The 23,417-nt window shown below is 41.8% G+C and overlaps 1 protein-coding gene across 3 annotated transcripts; it reads right to left on the bottom strand.

The window, feature by feature from the left end:
* Window positions 1-1,099: 1,099 nt before the first annotated feature.
* On the bottom strand, window positions 1,100-23,417 carry tmem184ba (transmembrane protein 184ba). 3 transcript variants are annotated; one of them, XM_083786667.1, is made up of 10 exons: window positions 23,026-23,417; window positions 22,865-22,908; window positions 18,681-18,914; window positions 12,009-12,174; window positions 7,324-7,414; window positions 6,340-6,507; window positions 5,897-6,066; window positions 5,598-5,792; window positions 4,774-4,800; window positions 1,100-4,460 (listed from the first exon to the last, which is right to left on the bottom strand). In XM_083786667.1, exons 3-10 carry the CDS (start codon window positions 18,912-18,914, stop codon window positions 4,201-4,203), a joined length of 1,311 nt encoding a protein of 436 aa, XP_083642793.1. In that variant the 5' UTR covers window positions 22,865-22,908; window positions 23,026-23,417; the 3' UTR covers window positions 1,100-4,200. The 3 variants fall into 3 exon arrangements, with proteins under 3 accessions (XP_083642793.1, XP_083642795.1, XP_083642794.1); XM_083786669.1 differs by lacking the exon at window positions 4,774-4,800; XM_083786668.1 differs by lacking the exon at window positions 22,865-22,908.

Below are 23,417 nucleotides of genomic sequence, written 5' to 3'. Positions count from 1 at the left end.
TGGACGAAAGGCTTAGGTCCCAGCCAAAAACGAAACCTAAGGTTTTTTTGAGTGAAATCACTGAATATACCTTTAACCGTTGACTGTGGTCCGATTCATTGCATGGAAATGTCCAAATCTGACTCATTTAAGAAAACAATAACAGCATGAAGTGTGCAAGACCTAATTGAAATTAAGAGAAAATGAGTCATTTCATTTCAACAAAACTAAATATCTTTATTTCTCCAGATTTCTATTTGAGTTTAACATCGACATAAAATACAAGCATCATAAGAGCAGCTTTGGAAAAATAAAGTATAATAACAAAAGTGGAAACAAAGAATACATAGTTAAAATGATAAACGACAGTTACAGTATATAGTAATGATACAAAACATTTTTTTATCCATTCACTCAAGCTTATGGCATACATTAAAATTAATGCATACAAGTCTAAACTCTCAAATCTTTATTTACATAATAATACAACATAAATCCTATGTTCTGCCAGTAATATTTGTACATGTAGTATTTGTACACCAAATACATATTTGGTGACGTTGATGTTTGGAACAGGTTCTAAGTACATGCCAAACACAATAGCAAGAGATGACAATGATGTGGTTTCTCTCATCTTGAGACTTAAATCAAAATAGTCTAATTGTTTATAATTCAACATGAATGCGAGTTATATTGCCCCCTAAAAACAAAAAAACTAAACCAGCTCAAGTAAAACAGTGTTTCCCAAGTAGTGGGCCAGGAACCAAGAGTGGGACATTAACTGTTATTGCCTTATGTTCTGGAAACACCCATAACTATTCAGATCACACTTCACTATACAGGTGTTTTAATGAGTGATGCTGTGCATTTATTAACCATTTAACCACATGCCCCCTAGCATCCCTATTCTGGAACATCTGGAAGATCTACAAGTGTGTCACAACATAATGCGAGCTTATAGGTGCACTTTTGTTCAGCAAAGACATTTGGGACCATGTCTGGGAACCCCAGGAAACTAACAATATAGGGTTTAAGTAGTTAATGACAGGACTAACAATTACACCAACATGCAGGCAGGTTTAAGTATAATTATTTTTCTTATTTCTTATTTATTTTGTGTGTGTGTGTGTGTGTGTGTGTGTGTGTGTGTGTGTGTGCACACAACAGGGGGGGGGGGGGTCTGATTACACAGTGCTTTGATCCCGTTTAGTTTAATCAGTTGAGTTCTTCAAATGTATAAGCAATAAAATACTTTGATTGGCTTACAAAAAAGGAAAATCAGAGCCGTGTGAAGTGAGTGGTGCAACTCCGTGTGGGGGGCGCCGGGGGGAGGGGGGCGCACAGGAACGCACCCAGGGTGCTGGCCCGGTTCTGGCGAGCCGCCACGCGTCCAAAATGGTAGAGAAATGACAGAGTTACCGTGTGGGGGTCCCCGAAATATACAGACCCCCGGGAACGCGCACAGGGGGCCGGGCCGGTTCCGGCGAGCCACCCCGCGTCCGAAACGGTTGAGAAATGACATAGAGTTACCGTGTGGGGGTCCCTCTACTGTACTGTCACTGTACTGTACTGGCACACATGAAATCATCATGAATACAATTAATATGCGTTTGTGTGTTACGTTGCGTACAGGTGGTGAAAAACAACCATGCTGTTTTCGTGCTCAGACGCACCCACCCAGCCAGCCACCCACACAGCTCCGTAAGGGAGTGGTTGCACCACTCAAAAATGAAATTATGTGCAAGGACAATGTCCCAAGATTGCAACAAGCTAAAATGAAAATAATGAAATAAAAGAAAACAGATTCTGTAACACAAGTTGCCTTTTTAAAACTAAAAGTTTGAGGACACGTCATAAGCTGTCCATAATTACAAAACACAAGATGCTTTTTGCTAAACACAATGACCCACATAAAACAAACAAAAGTGAAGCGCGAAGCTGCCTATTGATCCTGGAGTGCTATAATGTTGCATCTATTCTGCAAATGCTCCTATTCAGAACACAAACATATTAGGCAGGAAATGTGAAAAAGAGCTGAGACCATTGTGTGAGAAACCCTACAGGGACAGGGCATGCTTCTGTTCGGTTACAAACACACATGCATCTGCACCCGCACGCTAACACAAACAGTGAAGAAGAGAGCTTTGTAGGGCAGAGGCTGCATACTGGTGCTGAAGACAAAGCATTCTTCTTCTGTTACGTGTGTACAGTGCATAAAGTCTGATAAGGGCCCTGCCTGCCAGTTTTATAGGGGGGGGGGGGGGGGGGGGGTGTGCGGGAGAGTGAATTGTGCCCTCTACTGTTCCAACACGGCAATCACAGAGTGGTGACTCAGTGCTTTTGCGTGTTACAGTAAAAGTTAATGTCAGGTTCTCTACAAGTATGAGTCACTCAGATGACCTAAGAACCCAAATTATATGTAATGAAATGACCAGCTCTGACTAATGAAAATATCTGCTTCTGATGTACAGCTACAGACTATTCTCATGGAAGCCTCACCAATGATGTAAGAGTAAAATTAGCCACGTGTCATTAGTTCAGGCTCCATCAGATTAAGATCTTTAAACAGCCATCTTGAAGATGTGTTATGCTGTAATTGCATTTGGTATAAATACAGTATTTTAAGAACACTACAACATCAAATATATCAAAATGCAGCTTGAATCCATATTCCTCAAATGGCCTATAAATAGAGAGTTAGATCCCGTTAACCTACATTGGCACTTGGCAGTGTGCCCTGAGTGAACCAACATGTGCCCCAGCATATACGAATAATGCCCTCAATTACATTGGTGTAATCTCCAGTAGCGCTGGTGGCTATGCTAGCACTTTGACGGGTCTTTCGGCATTCTCTCATACTCTGATCCAGTAGGGTCAGATGGTCTCTCCCACCACCACGGTTCCCATTCCTCCCCAATGCCTCCAGATATAACAGTAACACAATCCTAGTCCTACAGCATACAATTCACTGGCCACAGCAGCAACTATAAATATATTCCATCCTGCTCCAAACACTGTCCCTTTTAAAAGTCCAATTACAAACACTTGTCATGTTGGGATATCTGAAAATACACAATGCCAGGCAAAGTCAGAAAAAGAGAATCCAGACAGATAGCAGCAAAATAATATTATCAAGTATGTGATCATAGCTTCAGTCTTATAGCTTAGCAGTTTAGAAAGCTGTTTTTAAATACGTTATTGGAGTAAATATCTTTAGATAATCCTACAAATTGCTTATTACAACAGCTCACAAGATTAACCCCCCCCCCCAGCAAAAGCTGAACACAACATTGGACAAGTGAGCTCGATTGACGTTGGAAATCTGCTGGATCTCTTTCTGTAAAACAGCATTGCCGATCTCAAGATGATTTATGTCACAGACAGTCCAGACAAGAGGATGTGGCAATTATGGCATGCTCTCCATCTTCAAGACCCAGGAGATGTCTGGAAGGCTGACCCAGTTTAAAGAGCAATTTAAAGCCCATCTTACTGAAATCACCAGATACCCGTCTGTCAAAACTACGTTTCCCACATTACCTTCAGAGCCCTAATGTCTTTGTGACCAATCCGACATCACAACAAAAGCCCATAACTAGGCCATAAAAACAAGCCAAGCTAACTTTCTGAAGTGAAGCAATACGGTATTGTATCTCCATATCTAACTTTAGACAGTACTACGGTACTACCATTGTTTTGTTTTTATTTGTTATTACCCTGAATGTTTGAGCTCCTTTATTTGTCTGCCTGGTTAAATTAAGGTAAAAAATATCTATGTTTTGCTGAACAAAATATTATACTAGGCGAGACAATGTAAAATGAAGCTCCATCATGAAATGGACTCAAAAGTAATGTACTGTATAAAAAAAAACTGTACAATTCATAGAAATTTGCACGCAAAAAAACCTTCCTATGACCACTGAAATGTCAAGACAGTGATGAAAAAATATCTTAAAATGTCCCTGCTAAATCTGAGACAAAATAGTTTCTTAACAATGTAATTTATAGTGCCTGTGTATACTGTATGTGTATGCATGCTTGTCCAGCATTTTCGTGTCGAGATCCTCTACTTTAAGTTCAGTCTAAAGCAGGCATCAGCTCAGCCAGTACCTTACTCCCTTCAATGTCTCTAAGGAAGTCACCTGAACCACCATAGCACTGTAGATCTGCCATAATTACTTATGCTGAGTGAAGATGAAGAAATTCAAGTTGAGTCTTCTCTCTCTAGAACTCATCATCAGAGCTGAGGAGAAATGTTTTCTCTGTGTCTGCTCCAGTGCAGACGCCCACTCCTGCTCGGGAGCCCACTGTGCTGTTGGTGCGGGCAACGGGCGAGGGCCGCTTGTTGCCCTGCTCGCGTGTTGACTGCTGGGTGTACTGCTGGTAGGCCGGCGAGAAATTAATGATGGCGTCTTGGACCATGTCCCCGGGGTTCATGGTCTCCTTCAAGCTGCTGGAGATGCTCTTCATGGGAGCACTGCGCCCTGGGGAGAGGGGAGGATGGGACGGACAAGAGAATAAATAATTCTAAGACAAGTGGAGAATACGAGAATTACAGCTGTACAATAAACTATAATAAAATAAACAAACAAACCCCCATGCATACACAGCATTTACAGCTAAATTCACCAAACTACAATCTGAATCACAAGCAAACAAACGTAGCAGGTTGACAAAACACAAATTGAGATCAGCCAAAGTTGCCAGGAATAGCAAGTAGAAATAAAGACAAGCAGATAAAAAGGAACTGGGAAGATGAGGGGACTGTGCTGTAAAGAGGACTAGCGTTTGACCTACCAAACTCTCCTTCTGTAGGAAGGGCTCCTTTGTATTGCAGTAGAGAGAAAAATATCAAGAGACAAAGAGAGAGAAAGAGGGAAGAAAAGAATAAGTAGAAACAGGAAAAGTGACCCTGTCGAGCACGGGGAAAAATGAACACTGGGTGTAAAAGTACCAGAAGCAAAAGAAAGGACAAGTGACGAGTCCTACATTCCAAATTTATGCTTAATGCTTCCATTATAAAAACATTTAAATGGAAGATGTGGGACATTTTGGACATTGAATGATGAAGATAGATGAAGATAAAGTCAAGAAGGAATGACAGAATGTAACAATCCATGAAAAAAAAAGCTCCCATAATGATGCTACTTGCGCAATAGTGTCAGGGCCTACGCAATCTAGTGTCAGGGCCTACGCAATCAATTCCTTCAAAAGGATAAACAGCTGGTCAGACACTCTGGCAAAGTCACCACAGCCTTGATGCTGGTGCTTGATGATCAAAGACATATTTTCAGCTAAAAAGATTATTCTGTACATGGTATCTTGGGCCTGGGAGATAGAAAGCATCAATGGCACTCGCGTCAATGTGAGGCCACTTGTTCACCATAATTGCACCGTAATTATTAATAATTTGAACCACACCACATGTCCAGAATGGAAGAGCGAGGCAGGCACACACACACACACACACACACACACACACACACACACACACACACACACAGTAAAAAGAGAATGTCTAACAGTCAAACAAGCGCATACTGCATAGACAAACAAACACTGCAATATAAGTTTAAAGGTTACCCTGTATTATTTGTATCTTTTTCCTCATCTGTTCTTACCCTGGGAGTCCAGCCGTTTGTCCATGTAGACATTGTATGTGAAGGCGAGGTGCAGGCCCAGGGCAGCGAAGAACATCTCTATGCAGATGATGAAGTTCTGGTAACCAGCGGCGACTGTCCCTTCCCCAACTGTCACTTCCTCAGAATTAATCCGAGGGATGGCCCCGCACTTCTCAAGGATGGCCAGCAACATGCCTGATGGAACATTTTAAAGAAGATTAGTCTACGGATTTAAAGTCTTTAATAAATAGTTTAATCTGTGTGTGTGTGTGTGTGTGTGTGTGTGTGTTGTTCCTCACCCTGCCAGAAAGAGAGGAAGATGACAGACTTGACCATAAGGAACTTGAGCATGGGGCTGTAGGGGCTGAGTAGCGTCCTGGTGGAGAAGTAGAATAGGAAGAGTGCGTACAGGGACAGGCTGACCGACACGTTGTTGATGATGGTCACATACAGGTAACCACGGGCAACACTGGAGACAGAGAAAGGGATTGTTATTCCAATTAGTATTTTCTATTAGATACATTTTTGTGTGTTCTGTATTCAAATGTTCTGTTCTTTCATTTTGTGTGTGTGTGCATGTGTGCGTGCGTGTGTTGGGGGGGTCAAGTGGGGGGGTTCAGTGTCAAGTGAAATATTTGAATATCACTCACCATTCACCAAGTAACTAAGTTTGACTGCAGTGGTTGGTGCAGTGAATGCAGTGAGTGTACAGTACTTTACTTGTACACAGTGCAGCACTTACTTGAAGTCGCCATCTTTGTATTTGCCGTAGGCCTGCAGGATTACGGTGATGGCGGCCATGAGCGGTTTGACCACACAGAACTGCAGCGTTGCCTGCTTGCAGAACCGAAGGAAGCCGATGGAGTAGGATCTCCCCCACAGACAGCATGTACCGTAAAAGCAGCTCGACCTGCATGGAGCAGAAACAAACAGGGTTTCTTTCTTAGAGGGGCATAGTTCAGGGGGAGCAATAAAATAATAATAATAATAATAATAACAACAATAACAGCAAGCAGCTATAAGATGGGTCGCGCCCAAAAAGAATAAAAGCACAATGAGCTATATAAACATTGATTAAGTCTGAAATTAAGTAATAAATATTAATAAAGATCACGCTTGTGTGAAGTGATCTAAAGGTCAAAGGTCTTTTGACGAATGAATGTGAGCTTTACATAGAAATAAAGAAAAGTTAAAAGCAAAAGTATAAAACATTAAAATAGAAAAAAAGGCAATGAATACGGCAAAACAATGACGACATGAACAACACAGAGAATTAAAAAACTAAAAGCAAGAGTGAAGAAATAGGTCTGTACTAGAGGCCATCTAGAGGCTGCCTGTTTTAAGTGTAATGGGAGTAGAAAAATCGACAAGCCAAGCTTGTACGTCAGCTATTTGTTTTACAAAAATCTTGATTTTGTTTTTGAAAGATACGCAATAGTTTTGAAACATTTCAAATACAAATCTTGTATGGCGGTCCCTGGCCAAAAATATTTTCAGATGGGAGCCTGCGGCCAAATGCTTAATTTGGGGGTCCTTGACATGACATTGACAACGTTTGAGAACCACTGTTCTCAAAGATAATATTAAAGAGAACACAAAAAGTCCAATTTGATTTGTATTGGCACTTTGCACAGGCAGAGTGAACTTTGCACTCATTGAACTTTGCAGGAAAATGCATACCAGATGCATCACAAGAATTTGAATTATTGTATTATCAGGTGCTTACTCAATGGGCTTTCCTCTGATCTCAGCCATGATGGCACTCTCTCCTCCAAGGTACTCGTAACACAGACTCAGGAAGTTGTAGATGACAAACGCTGGGGACAGAAAAACAGCAAAACATCTTTGTTGAGAGCTGGCAGGTTGGTAGAATGACAGGGCTGGTGATTATGTGTGGGTGGGCATAGAATATCCTTCCAACAATGGAGTCTTTATACCCAAACAATTACAGTAAAAGTCATTCTTTGTATGATACTGTAACTGGACCAGGACGTTTAAGAGCATGTTTCAAGTTGAACCAGATGAGGTTGTAAACTTTCTGGCAAGAAAAAGAAGCATGAAATCACTCAACGACATTGTTCCTAAATATATAGTTTGAGGAAGGAATAATCTATTTTATGGGAAATTCTCCAAAAAGGGATTCAGAATCACAATTACTCTGAATGAAACCATTCCTAAAAAGCATCGTAAGACACAAAAATACTCTCATGTCAACAGGGACATATGTTGTGGTATTTTGATCTAATTGAAGCCCGGCACAGCCAGCCTGTAAATATGCGCACTACAAACTCAGAGCAAAGCAGTTGTCCGATAGGTAAATGGCAATTGTCTAAGAATTTGCTACAAAAACAACGATCATGGCTCTGGCTAGGCAACCATTTACTTTTGCACCTTTACATGTGTCTCCACTTCTAATAATCACAAAATGTTTCTCATTTTCCCCTATGTTTTAGCTTGTAGGCGGCACGCATGAGCAAACAGGTTTACAATGTATGTTTTCATTTTAGCAGCAATAAACATGAAATGGAAAGAGGGTGTGAACTACATCTTCCAGCACCACACATGCAGTCATGCAGTGCACTGTACATGCACTTAACCGCTTCCTGTTGCACAGTAACAACTCGTAGTAGTTTGTCCAACTAATAACAGTAGAACAAATGCATTTGATCCATGAGCTAATGTTAGCACAGGCTCTCAGGAAAATAAATAAGTGAGCTAATGCTGTCACGATGATGAAAATGTACTCTAAGATTAATTGTCATGCAACATTGACATTTCCACAGGGCAGATATGACTACCGGTAAGTTATTATACAACGAAATTAGCTAAACAAAAACAAAAAACAGTTGACCACACATACTGTACATCACACAGACGATCACAGGCTGATTTCATACCCAGACAATAAGGCATAGCTATGTCAAACATCCAGGTTTAACAATCATCCACACCCACTCACAACACCAATTTGTAGGAGTAGCCTGATTGTACATTGTAGGTTGGGACTCGGGAGTATGAATGACCTTAAGTCTATAAAAAAAAAGTGAATAAGTCATTACTCCATTGTTTGTGCTTCTACAGTCATTAATTTGCTCATCAGCCCAGAACACAACTCCCAAAGCAGGACTCATACCATACAACAAAGCATAAATGAGCCTCTACTTCATCCAGAATTCTCCCTGCGTAGATTTGTCATGCTCAGATTTGGACTGATGGATTTTGCAATCTACATAAAAATGTTGGGGCTAGGGCAAGTGCTACGGGCCATCATGGAGTCTGAAGAGGTTGGGTTTTCAGACTACGGCGGAAGGTTGGGAGCGAGGTGAGTGTGAATTCATGCCTTTGAGTGTGAATTCATGCCTTCGATTCATTCATTCAAAGGCTGTACTTTTGTTTGTGTGTAATATACACACCCCCGCCTGTGGGGGTACTGTGCGTGAGCACGCGTGTGCATGAGTTCCCATGTGTCAGCTGAACCACTGGCAGCAGTACCTGTTATGCCAGTCACCAATACATTCCCAGCAGAGAGAGAGCTCTGTCACCAATACATTCCCAGCGCAGAGAGAGAGAAAATCCCCTGCCTATGATTGGTTTTCTATCTATCCTCTATGTCTGTACTGTATGTCCATAACCCGCGTTCAATAACAATCATGGGACTGTTTTCAAGCTGATTTTCATGGATCAAAAAGGCGCAAATATTTTGGCATATGCTCCAAAGGTAATTAACAATCCCAGCAGTCACGGTATCTTGTCAATTATACTATAACGCGTGGAGTGTATTAACTGGAACACGTATGTATAGTCATTGTTGGGAAAGGTCACTTTCTACATGAACTAGTTCAATTCACAGTTGACAAATAAAAAAAAGACCATGTTCAGTTCATCATTCAAAATATTTAACTAAAATTATTATTACAATTTTAGTTATTTTTAGTTCCGTCTTTGCTTTTGTCTTTATATGTGAAAATGAAGCCCCAACTTTGTGAAGGCAATACCTGCATATTTCGCGACACGCTGTGAGCTTGCAGATCAGCTATTTTCAGCATGCAACACTTCATACAACGAAGAATAAATCAGGCTTCTACTGTGGGAGATTATGTTTAATCGAACAAAAAGTTTACCTCAGCGTTTGGGTCGGGACATGTTCCGTGTCTGCGTGCATCAGCACCAGCACACATCATTCATCATGCAGTTGTAAGATGTGTGATGCACGCTCCAGAGAAATTGCACGGCTGAGAAAGATGAGTTAAATTGGTTTTGTGCTTATTGGTGGGTTTTCAGCTACTGTACATACCAAGACCTGTTTAGGGGGTGTTTTAGCTGGGTTTTCGCCTGGAAGGCTCTATGGAAATCTGACACACTGTTGAACGAAGTGAACTATGAGAGAGTGACGTTCACACACGCCGGAAATGAACGAGTTCACAATTAACGTTCATCAAGAAGAAATACAGTATGTTCAGTTCACTTTCACCATTCGTGAACGTGTTCAGGGACAACACTGCATGTACGTGTGTGTGTGTGTGTGTGTGTGTGTGTGTGTGTGTGTGTGTGTGTGTGTGTGTGTGTGTGTGTGTGTGTGTGTGTGTGTGTCATGCACAGTTCCTCCTGAGATCTCTTTCTTCAGCAGCAGCCGTTGCTATGGTGATACAGTAGGATACATCTATACTGCTGGCTGCATACATACATGCATACAAGTTTGGTTGAGAGACACAGGAGTCATTCTTTTACATCCCCCAGCATTGAGCATTGAGTGTTTGATTGCCTGGGAGGATAGTGATTAAGTGTGGTTGCTATGCAACAGCTTAGAATATTTGGAAAAGGCTGGGAGGGACAGAAGTTGAGGAGGAGAGAGCAGTGGGGGGTGGACAGGCAGGGAGACCAAAGGTCAAAGAGAGATGAGGAGAGACAGAGGATGAGAGAAAGGGCAGGAGAGAGGAGGTAAACAAGTAAGAGGCCAGGAGGAGAGAGGTGGGGGAAGTGGGAGGAAGTGACAAGACAATGAGGAGAGGGAGCAAGACAGAAGAAAAACAAGGAGGTGAAACATTAGGAGGAAAAGCTAACAAGAGGTAGAGGAAGTGGGTGTGGTAAAGGACTAATAAATTAGTTATAAATAGTTGGGGGAGTGGATGATTAGTACAGAACAGCAGAGGTAGAGAGGGGAGAGTGAGCAGGAAAAAAAGAGATGAGCAGGAAACATGAGGAACTAGATCTCGAGATCCCAACTTGCACACTTGTGCGCAAGCAGAGTGCACCATGAAGTGCACTCACCACTGCTGTTACGACTGCTGCTCTGAGTCCTAAAGCTCTCTGCTGCTGTCTGGGTACGACTGCTGCTCCGAGTCCCTAAAGAGCTCTCTGTCTGGGTATGACTGCTGCTCTGAGTCCTAGAGCTCTCTGCTGTCTGTCTGGGTATGACTGCTGCTCTGAGTCTTAAAGCTCTCTGCTGCTGTCTGGGTACGACTGCTGCTCCGAGTCCCTAAAGAGCTCTCTGTCTGGGTATGACTGCTGCTCTGAGTCCTAGAGCTCTCTGCTGTCTGTCTGGGTACGACTGCTGCTCTGAGTCCTAGAGATCTCTGCTATTCTAAATCCTTTAGACCAGTTATTGACCTTATACCAACCTTGAAACGTACCTTAGTAACATCACCAAGAATGGTGGTCTCTTATTGGCTGTTGGAGGACACCGACTTGTACATACCCCGACATACATATTATACCCCCTATTGACCTTATACCAACCTTGAAACGTGCTTTAGTTACGCAATCAAGAACAGTGATCCCTTATTGGCCGGTGGAGTAGACTGACATGCATACATACATGCATACCCAGCCGATCGCCTTATTGGCCGGTGGAGTACACAGACATACATACATACCCAACCGATCGCCTTATTGGCCGGTGGAGTACACAGACATACATACCCAACCAAACGCCTTATTGGCCGGTGGAGTACACAGACATACATACATACCCAACCGATCGCCTCATTGGCCGGTGGAGTACACAGACATAAATACATACCCAGCCAATCGCAGTACTTTACTACAAGTAAAGAGAGAAAATCCCTATGTTTTACGCTTACTCTATGGTGTACCGACTGTACACAACACCATTGTAAGATGGGGCTCAACAGTTTCATTTAGTTGTAAAGCCCTAACCACACCAGAGGGTTGTTATAGAACTTCTTGCAAGATGCAACTACTTGCAACCATTATTCCCAATGGGGAATTGGTGCACTGGTGTGGTTTGTTTTGTTGAAAGGAGTTGCGAGTAGTTGTAAGGAGTGGCAGCTGGTGTGGTTTGAGCCTTAATCTTTGGTCTGAACTAAGCTTTAGAGCCCCGCCGCTAGTGGCGCTACAAAGAGAACAGAACAAGTGGAACAGACCAGTTGGTGGCGGTGCATCTCGTCTCACCTTCGTAGCAGTCCCGCACGGTGTCAAAGTACACATAGTACTGGTCATTGGTGAAGAAGAGCAGGCTTAGCCAGGAGTCAAAGGCATAGATGGGTACGATGAAGAGGATCCTCACGATGTGACGCTGCTCCTTGGGAGAGTTGTAGAATCGCAGGTGCATGTAGATCTGACATGAGACAGAGGGAGAGAGTCAGGAAGGAGGGAGGGAGGGAGGGAAGGAAGAGCCAGGGAAGACAGAATCAAGGAAAGAAATTCAAGAAAATAAGGAAGGATGGAGGGAAAGAATGAAGAAAGGAATGTGAGAAGGAAAAAAATGAATGAAATTAAGGAAGCGAGAGGCATATGGAAAGAAATATCAGGCTCAAGGGTTTAATTTCAGCGTGACATTGTGCATATTTTGATTAATTCCCACACTATATAATAACATTTATAATGCAGACATTCTTGCACACATTTACAGTGATGTTAATAATATAATCAGAGGCCTGGGCCATGGCTCAGTGGTCCAGGCACCTTGGCTGGTAATCCAGTCGGGCAGTGTGTCCTGTCAGCCTACTGGCTGTCTGTCAGATCTACAGATCCGTCAGCGCTACGAGCTTGTAGGTCAGCTATTTTTGAAAAATCGAAGAACGACTGACATAGAAACAGCTTTTTCAGAAAACTGTCAGGATGTAGAAGACATTTTTAGAATCTGATCTCATATCAGGTCAAAATGGGTTAAGAAAAGTTTATGCATGTACTATATATATTATATGTACTATGTGTACTATGTTAACATAATTTCCATTTTCCAGCCATTCAGGGGTCATGACCCCCAGGTTGAGAACCCCTGCTCCTCTAGTGATGCGTTGTGAGCTTGTAGATCGTTTTTAGTGTCCATTGTACAATGAATAATACATAAAACTGATCATCTGAAGGGAATCCCGCTCTGTAATAAACTCCAGAACAATAAATACTGCTACAAATACAAATCTCTCTGTTCTGTCTGCATACTTTGTTCCCCTTCCATGCTTTTTGGTCTGCTTTGCTCTTTAGTTCTCACCCAACAAGGTTTCTGTCTGCCTTGCTCTATCAAGGTTTCTGTGAGTTGTAAGTGATCTTTTTCATGTTATTATTAAGATGAACTGAGCATCTTAGTCCCTTGTGTATTCTGATCTGACCCCCCCGGCCATTCAATGGTTAACCCATTTTTACCTGAGATCAGATTCTAAAAATGTCTTCTACATCCTGACAGTTTTCTGAAAAAGCTATGTTTCCATGTCAGTGGTTCTTCGATTTAAAAACAATAGCAGACCTACAAGCTCGTAGCGCGCCACTCGGTGGCGCGCTATGAGCTTGTAGATCTGCTATTTTTCAATAGCTAAAGCATAACATGATGCTAACACCAAAATGGGTGCCCGCCCAAAATGGGTTAAGAGACGATCAATAGGGAAGGAATGATGACAGTGTAGGAGAGATGAGAAAACGCAAACATTCCAGACAGTATAGACTAGTAATCAATGTTGTATGTTATAACCTGAGATCATCTCACAGGAATGAATGAGAGTGCAACCAATTCAATTCAATTCAATTCAAAGGGCTTTATTGGCATGAGAAAACATACATTTACATTGCCAAAGCAGAAAGAACAGTACAACAATACAGCAATACAATCAAAACAAAAACAAAAATTATGTACTTTGTCAGATTCTTCAATAGATCAACTTCTATGTACCAAGATCACTCGATGCAGGTATAGTGCAGGCATATACACAATGATTAGTCTTTACGGTGGTTGTGTTCCATTTGATATCCTTCTCCTATCACAGCAACTCACAAATCTTGCTGCTGTGTTTGCACATTGTTGTACACATTGTTTGCAACCACCATGAGATAGAACCACACACCATCCCGACACCCTGAGTCCCCTGTCTTTCATTATTGTTGCCCCAGCCCCCTTCCATTCAGGCAGCCAAACTTAAACACACCCTTCATCACCTGAGATTGCATTTCACCTTTCACATTCTGTGTGTGTTTGCTCATGCCCTGTAACACAAACACCTGCCAAGTGATGTTGCCAAGCAACCCCTGCTCTCCTCACAGACTGAACCGTGTGTGTGTGTGTGTGTGTGTGTGTGTGTGTGTGTGTGTGTGTGTGTGTGTGACACACACAGGAAATCACTCTCCCGTGTGTATAGAGCTTCACATCCATCATGATGTAAAACCTCTTACTCTAACAATTTCCATACTACTATCTGCTAACATGTCTTGCATGTTTCTTTTGAATTTGTACTTAGTTGTAATGTTTTCTAGCTGAAATGAACAAAGTTTAAGCCAAATCATGCTTGGGAGAGAAGGGAAGAGTATAATAATAATAATAATAATAAACCTTTATTTATATATCACCTTTCAAAACGAGGTTACAAAGTGCTTTACAGAAAAACATAAAATCAAATGCAGTGCACACCATAAACAACAGTTGACAATAATAAAAATAAAGAACAGGCAATGAACAGAACATAAGAACAATAGGGAATGTTAAAAAAAAAAAAGAAAAAAAAAAAAGGTTTAGGTGTTAAAAGAAGCTTTATAAAAATGAGTTTTTAGGAGGGATTTGAAGCGGGGGACGGATTCTGCGAGCCTTATCTCGAGGGGGAGGGCATTCCAGAGAGTTGGGGCTCTGAATGCAAAGGCCCGGTCACCTTTAGTTCTCAACTTGGAAGTTGGAACTACCAAGAGCGCCTTTTCTGAGGACCTTAAGGTGCGCTGTGGGACATAGGGCTTGAGTAGGTCAGATATGTAGGATGGGGCCAGATCGGAGATGGACTTAAAAGTTAATAATAGGATTTTAAAATCGATTCTAAAAGTGATTGGGAGCCAATGCAGGGATGCCAGGATTGGTGAGATGTGGTCGTATTTCTTTGTACCGGTCAGGACTCGGGCTGCGACATTCTGAACTAGTTGTAAACGTTGGATGGATTTATTGGAAAGACAAGAGTACAGGGAGTTGCAATAATCGAGACATGAATAAATGAATGCATGGATTACTTTAGTTAAGTCAGGGGTGGATAGGAAGGGTTTGATTTTGACAATGTTTCTGAGGTGGTAGAATGAAAGTTGAATTACTTTTTTTACATGTATAAGACTGTATAAGACATGTATAAGACTTTTGTCCAGTCAGAGCATATTTGTCACTCAAACCTATTTCCAGAGGTTCTGTGCTCATATCATATTGAGTAAGCCAACACAGACAAACTTGCCTATATCTCAGTGAAGCTCACACCATGACCAGCCTATAGCTCACACCATGACCAGAATACCGATTCCACGTGAGGAAGCAGCATTGCATGCATGGCAAGTAACGATTCGTTGCGACAGGAGCCAGCCAAAAAGTGGTCCAAAAAAAGGACAGTTCCATTTGTGTCACTGAGTGAAGTTTGCGGTGAAACAAAATGAGAAAGACCAATATTAGTAGCTTGCTCTTGCTGTTGTCTGAACTGAGCGCACACACAAAGGTGACACAGTGCAGCACTGTGACTGAGGTGGAGGAGCATCATATAGGCAACAGTGTGTGCGTTTGTGTGTGTGTCACTGTGGACTCGTGTGGAAACAGACAAATGCAGGTTGTTTATTTTCCTCCTGGTTTTGATAGGCCAGAAAATGAGTACTGAAACCGTTTCAAATATTCAAAATGAGTGTGTGCTGAAAATTCTCCATTTGTGACAGCAAAAACTTTTTGGTTGGTGTGCACACTAGAAATGTGCAGTTACGCAATAAATGCCCACAATTGTTGTTTACTGTTCCGAGGCTGCCGAGGAGGAGGCTGTTCTGTGTGTGGAGGCTGTTCCGAGGCTGCCGAGGAGGAGGCTGTTCTGTGTGTGGAGGCTGTTCCGAGGCTGTTCTGTGTGTGGAGGCTGTTCCGAGGCTGCCGAGGAGGAGGCTGTTCTGTGTGTGGAGGCTGTTCCGAGGCTGCCGAGGAGGAGGCTGTTCTGTGTGTGGAGGCTGTTCCGAGGCTGCCGAGGAGGAGGCTGTTCTGTGTGTGGAGGCTGTTCCGAGGCTGCCGAGGAGGAGGCTGTTCTGTGTGTGGAGGCTGTTCCGAGGCTGCCGAGGAGGAGGCTGTTCTGTGCATGATGACTGGAGGGTGGATTGGAGGAGTGGCTTAGTGTCTGGAGACACCTGGGCCTCATGTTTCAATCAGCCAGCCACCAGTATAAAAGGCTGGGAGAAGCTCCTCGTCAGTTTTGCCATCCGTCACCTGTGCTGCTGAACCCAGTCTGTAGCTAGGGTAGTGTCTGTAGGCTGTGTGCCTTACCTGCTGAGTTTGAGGTTTCTTTAGTTACTGAGTGTTTAGAGAACAGACCAACCATTGTACACAAACCGCTGTCAAAATATCCCAAACCCTTTTCCTGTGTTAAAAGAAGGGAAGCTGTATGGTAAGGGTGTGCTGCTATTTATTTTGGTGCCCCAGTTTTGACCCATTGTTTAATGTTTAGTCAGGGAGCCTAGATTGTAATTTTCTTTTTGGTGTAGTTTAGGATTGTTTCTTTTCTAGGTAGGGCTGGGGGGTGTTTTGTTTGTTATTTTTAGCATTGGCCACCCTGAAGCTATATATACATGCTTGCCCTGTTGATGTGAATATTGTAAAGATTTTCAATAAATGTACACCTTTTTGCCTGAATTGGTTTGTGATCCTTGACAGCCACAATATATATTCCTCCTTTGGAGCAAAGACCCCATATAGGGTCAAAGGTCGTAATAATGGTCTACATGGAGTTATTTAATTATGTGGTTTGATCAAGTGCGTGAGGCTGCCTCTACGCTTTTAGATCTAGATTTACTAGAGGTTGAGTGACATGATTGATTTTCTGTGTCTTCATACTGTAGGTCATTTGTATTGGTTTGCACAGGATCAGCAAATCAACACGGAAATTGAGCTCAAGTGTATGCATCAGCAATGCAGATAGAAAAACACACATGCACATACGTGGAATACGGCATTACCTTCTTTTGTATACCCTCCACTGCACCACTTGTCTACTTTCACCATGCTAGAACACATTTCCAATGCACAACTAAACCTTTAGATATAGTTAAATACGTTTCTCCATAGGAACACTTCACTCACTTAACCCATTCTGACCTGAGATCAGATTCTAAAAATGTCTTCTACATCCTGACAGTTTTCTGAAAAAGCTATGTTTCTATATCAGTCGTTCTTCGATTTTTCAAAAATAGCAGACCTACAAGCTCCTAGCGTGCCACTCGGTGGTGCGCTATGAGCTTGTAGATCTGCTATTTTTCAATAGCTAAAGCATAACATAATGCTAACACCAAAAGGGGTTCCCGCCCAAAATGGATCAACTTCTTTTATCAAAGAAGAAACTGAAATTTGTATTCTTTTAACTCAATGGCTGCGGTTACATGAGGGCTTTTTCATTCAGAATGAAAACTTCAGAATTAATTAATTCAGAAGTAAGTTTTTTGCTGTTTACATGGGAAATGGTCATTCCAAATGAGTGTTTACATGGACAACACTTTTAAATCCCATTATTTCATTCCACATCAGGTTTGGGGCTGGGAAGGCTTCTGATTGGATAGGGGGCGGGGCGGATATGTTTAGTCCAGTGGTGGAAAGTAAATAAGTACTACTTTAGTAGTATTTCTACTTTACTTGAGTATTTCAAATTTCCAATGCTTTTACTCCACTACATTTCAGGTAAAACAAAAATAATAATAATATAAAAACACCTTTATGCCATATTACTTTATATTTGATGTATCCTGTAGCCTATGAGAGGTTGCTCTCAGAGATGTGAAATTAAACATGTCTAGTTTCTTATAATTAATCGCAAAACAAGAGCATAATATAGCCATACCAATTACATGGAAACAAGCATGCACAGAAAGACCAGAATGAACTTAAATCCGAATGAGTGTTTACATGAGTCCACAATTGTTTCAATAGGATTTTAAAATGGAATAAACTGGTCAGTTACATCAGATCTAAGTTTAAATCAGATTGGCCATTTTCATTCCGATTTAAGTTTTTGTAGGCGTTTACATGACAACTTTTAATAGGATTTAACTTTTATTCTGAATGAAAAGGGGATTTAACTGTCCATGTAAACGTAGCCAATGTTGCGGTAAATTATTTATTGGAATTGCATTTTATAGCGCTTTTCCAAGTGCTCAAAGCGCTTTATTCATACTTTGTTCATTCATACATTGGGAGGTGAAGCGGCGAACAGTCGCTCTTCAAAGGTTAGAGAAAACACGGCAGGGAGATGTGGAACACGATTGTTTAATCACAGCATTAAAACTGTTAACAGTACACCAACTTTGCCATCCCGTCTGACAGTGGATGTTTGGGCAGCTGGTGCATGTTTGCATGTCTCAGAGAGAGAAAGAGGTAGACAGCGAGTGAGAGAGACAGAGAGAGCTCTGAGCAGAGCACAAGGACATTCAAGAGTTCATGGACAGTTATATCTCATGTTATGTGAATATCAAACAAAAGAAGGTTGCTAATCAAAAGAAAGAACCGCCCCAAACAAAAACCCACTTGCCTGTGGGAAACAAAAAAAAGACTCCAATTACCATTAGTAAGCTATTGAGACTGTATTATTTGCTGCAATCCTGTAGTATTGTGCAAGGCAATTTTCCCATTAGTAACTAAATTGTGTTAACCATCGTTACCTGGTGGCAGGTGATGATGAGTGCAGTCCAGACAAAGAACCCAGAAACAGCCTGCGCGGTGGGGGTCATCAGGAAAGTAGGCTGGTCTGGCGTCAACAGAGGGGCCCCAGGGAGCCAGGAGTGGTTAGGCCCGGACAGGGCAACTGTGGGTGGAGGGCCGGGTACCATGCCCAGAGGAGAGCCATCCCCCAGTCTCTCTGACAGAGACATATCTCGCCTCCACAGCCTTGACATCTGGGAAACATAAGACAAACAATTATTAGAATAGAATAGAATAGCATAATTTAAATCATTAATACGCCGAGTCAGTTAACGCCGGATGACATGCTAGAAGAGAAAAGATTAGTACGCAACAAGCCAAAGAGTTTGACTAAAGTAGTCATCCATACATGGGGTTCCATTATCTTAGTTAAAGAATAGAGTAGAAGTAGTCTCATCCGCTTAAGTATGACGGTAGCATAAAGAATTGAGTTACTACAGCATGTTAAACACGTTTAGTACTTAATGCTGCGTCTTGAGTGACAGGTCCAACTCATATGCTGAGCATCATTAAGAAGTTGAGGACCAGACTGCCATTTGCCTGTGAGGCCAATTCAACCTAACAAGCACATCAAGTAAGCAATGCAATTTGGAATATCAGGTGAGCCTAACCTTGTCCAGACCCATATTTTCAGTTATTTTTAGGGATGCACCGAATATTCGACCACCAAAACTATTCGGCCGAATAGTGTAAAAAAAGATTTTTGGTATTTGTTTGGTTTTAGAGCCGAAACCGAATCGTTAAAGAACCGGGGTTACCTTTACATTTTGTTTTGATGAGATCAAAACGTGGCTTCAAGCACAGCGCACACATGCCTGGAGGTAGCTGTACAGCTCTGACAGCAATGGTACAAAAACTGTTAAAAACAAAATAGTAAATCATATTCGGCTGTTTCCTATATTCTGTATTCGGTTTTGGCCAAGAATTTCCCATTCGGTGAATCCCTAGTTATTTTAAGCAATTCCTGGTTAATATTTGCAGTAAAAAGATGTAACTATGTGGCATATTTTTACTCGCTACGCGCAAGCTGCTGCTGGGACGTGTCAGAAGCACACACAAGAAGAAAACATTTCTCTAGCTGCCTGATGTGTGGAGACATTAAGAAAAGCCTACATGATGTAGAGGAAGCTTGTTGTGTTACATATTCAGCCCACAAAAGAATAACTGGTTGTCAAATTTAACTTTTAGGCACAGAGACCCCAAATGAATTATAACGTTATAGTTTTACAGTACAAGACCTTTAAACCTCACTGTCCTTCAACCAGTGCTGTGTGGAAACAACTGAGACTGTTGTCACACACAGATCTCATGACAGTGACTTCACTGGTACATAGTTCACCCAGAAATCATCAACCAGGATATTGATATTGTAATCTCTGTCGATAAGAGGAGAGATAATGGAGAAACAGAAAAATGCTGTGAATAAACAGCTGAGGATGAGTCAAGGTGGTGTATATACACATAGAGATTAGGAAATCCTTGAAATTGAGAATGAGCTGCTGGTTTTAGTGTTAGGTTAGGGTTAGGCCAGAGATTATTGTTATGCATGTATTTGTGCAGGTTACGAGTTGGCGGAATGAGTGTAAAAGCGTCACAATTACATCACCAGATGGGTAAACAAAACGGTCAAATAGTCATCATTACGCCACCTAGTCACATCATTAAGATCTGCCTGGACACCTAAAATAATAGCCTACCTGTTACTTTTAGTAGGCCCTAATGGACTGAACAAATAAATAAACAAAGAAACTCCCCACCAGCATGGGCTGGAGCCTGGGAGACAAATGAAGGACATGGACAAGTCCAAAAAGATAGACGGAGACAATGAGAGAAAGGATGATAAGGGGAGAGAGAGGATCAATGGAGATTGGAGGGAAGGGGTGAAAGAGAGTGAGACAGACAGAAACACCAAGAGACAAATGATTACGGTAAAGGAAGAGCGATAGACAAGAGAGTGATGAAGGACATGTTTCATCATGTCTGGCTGGCCAGAGCAACAAACCATTGTGCATAACTGCATATTGACACTGAAGACACAGCACAGTAAAATCCTTAGTGTTCATTTTACTGTTATGTACACTCTCAGTTACAAAGGAATATTTTACTCTGTGGTAATTGAAGCAAATGACTGAAGTAATTACATTAAAGAACACAAATATTACAAATCATGTTGGTATCTAAACCATTTATGAGATCAATTAATTAGGTGCGTTCATCAAGTGTGTGAAGCTGCCTCTACGCTTATAGATTGACTATAATATTTATTTACATTGACAAGAGGCTGAATGACATGGTTTCTTTTGTGTGTTCTTGGTAGGTCATTTGTATTGGTTTGCATAGGATCAGCAATTCAACACAGGAATGGAGCTGAACTGAATGCATCAGCAATGCAGATACTAACACACAAACACACACACACGCGCACATTCATGGTCGCACATGTAAACAGAGAAAACTAGAACAGGCACACAGTGGAGGTCAGGACAATAATCTCAGCCTAAGATGTGCACATGACATAGATGCACCTGTTGTCACATTTAGTATGTTGGTATTAATCAAATGTGGGCTTTAATGGAATTGCGTCTCTCTCCCATTTGCAATCACATGTGCATGCACATCAGTCTTTCTGTGTGGCTCCGTCTGTGAAAGACAGAGTGGCGTAGGAGGTAGAGCGGCCGCTTGGAAATCTGAAGCTTCCCATTTTGATACCCAGCTTCTCTTGGCTTTGTGTCCTTGAGCAAGAGACTGAACCTCTAGTCTAACTGCTCCTGATGAGCAGGTTGGTGCCTTTCATGGTTGCTTCTGCAGTCAGTGTGTGAACGTATGTATGAATGGGTGAAATGTGTAATAGGCTACGAAGAGCTTTGGAGAAAGGCGCCATATCAATGCACCGTTTCCAGTTTAGTGATCTTTACAAACTGTCCAAGACTACTTCACAAAAACAATGTTGGTGTAAATGTCTGAAGAGACTACTTTAAAAGAAAGATTACATGCGGTTTTCACGATTCACAATAATAAATACGGAGGCCCTGAATGGCCATGCATTCAAAATATATTTTATCTTGTACGTACAAGATAATATCTCGTACGTACAATAATAATAATAATATATACTTGTCCGTACAAGATATTATCTTGTACGTACAAGATAAAATATATTTTGAATACATGGCCATTCAGGGGCTCCGTAAATAAAGGTCATTGACTTTATGATTATTTTTTTAAGGCTAATTATTCACATAAACAAATTGCGTTGCTAATTTGCCAGTGTGTAAGGACCTTAACAGTTATGCTTGATATATTAAAAAAATATATGGGAATCGAGTTTCTTGGTCTACCGGCAGTGTTCACAAGAAATCTAAAGCTGATTGGTGTAGTAGTTTACAAGATTAGCTACGGACACACACTCACAAGATCTTTGGCACCTAGTCTACAGGCCTGGCAGAGACAAGTATGACAAAAGAAACATAGTTGTGTCCAGGGAGAGAGAGTGTGTGTGTATAAAGGCCAGTCTGGATGTAGGCTAATGGTATAATTGGGGGATAAAGCAACAGATGTTATGGGGGTAGGGCAGACAGAGTGGGTATAGCTCAAATCTCATCAGGATAAATGATCTTCTCAAAATTAAGTGACAGCCAGACTGGAAGGATTCTGGTCAACCACTTCTATCACTGCTAGTAGTTGGTGTATCCACAATAGTAGTAGTACTAGTCGTAGCTAGTATTTACAACTCCTTGCAACCACTGATCAGGCCAGACTGTATCCCCTTTCGGGACCCTTGGTTATACCTTTTCTGTTAAAAAAGAATTGGGACGACAGAAAAGGTAACCAAGTGTCCCGAAAGGGGCTAGCCAGTAGCCACAGTAGCCAGACCGCTGCAACAGTCTATAAACCGGCTTTGTTACAAGGAGTTGCATAATGGTGTGGGGCTGGCAGGTAGTTTGAGACTTTATTTTAACTTATTTTTGCTAGTATTATGGAAGTGAAACTGTCTGTTGGTCATAATGCTACATGTTACGCCATTGTGAATCAGGTCAATAAAATAACTTTTAAACATGGCAAAACAACAAAGTGTTTCAATATATTATAGGAAACACCGTTATTTGTTCGTGACATAGCCTGTACCTATCAAAACTAGACTCACCTTTGAAACAGATTCCACTTGAAAATGAAGATTACAACCTAACCCTGAAACAAAAACACACACACACAAAACCCATATGACTACGATATAGGATGCATGTTGATTTTCAAACGTTCTCTCTTTTACTCTCTAGGCTTCGCTTGTAACGGAAAAAGCCTCACCTCGTCACCTGTGTGCAGTGGATGCGTTCAAACTCAAAGCCGTCGTCGGTCGGAGCAGAGGAGAGAACAACCCGCCACATCCACAAATACCAGACAGTCAGCAACCCACCCGACCTTAATGATCTGCGTTAACACTCACATCCATGTTTAGCACCACGGAGAGACGCAACAATCTCAGCGTCTCGCTCCTAGAAACTATCCAAAACCAAATCAGACCATCACTCACTCCTAAACTTGCGCTCTCTCGGTTTGAAAATGAACTGTAGATGTTCATCCGCAACTCTGCTGAGAAACTGTGGCAGATTGCTTTAGGAGAAAGTTACACAGAAACAAAATGAGCCGCAGCAGCCAGTCCGTCACGTATGCCCCAGTCTGCTTTCTTTCACACCAAC

This window comes from Protomyctophum parallelum (assembly GCF_964188405.1).
Source record: "Protomyctophum parallelum genome assembly, chromosome: 17".
NCBI lineage: Eukaryota > Metazoa > Chordata > Actinopteri > Myctophiformes > Myctophidae > Protomyctophum > Protomyctophum parallelum.
Note: the sequence above shows the minus strand (reverse complement) of the source record. Positions and strands in the feature narration are given on the sequence as shown.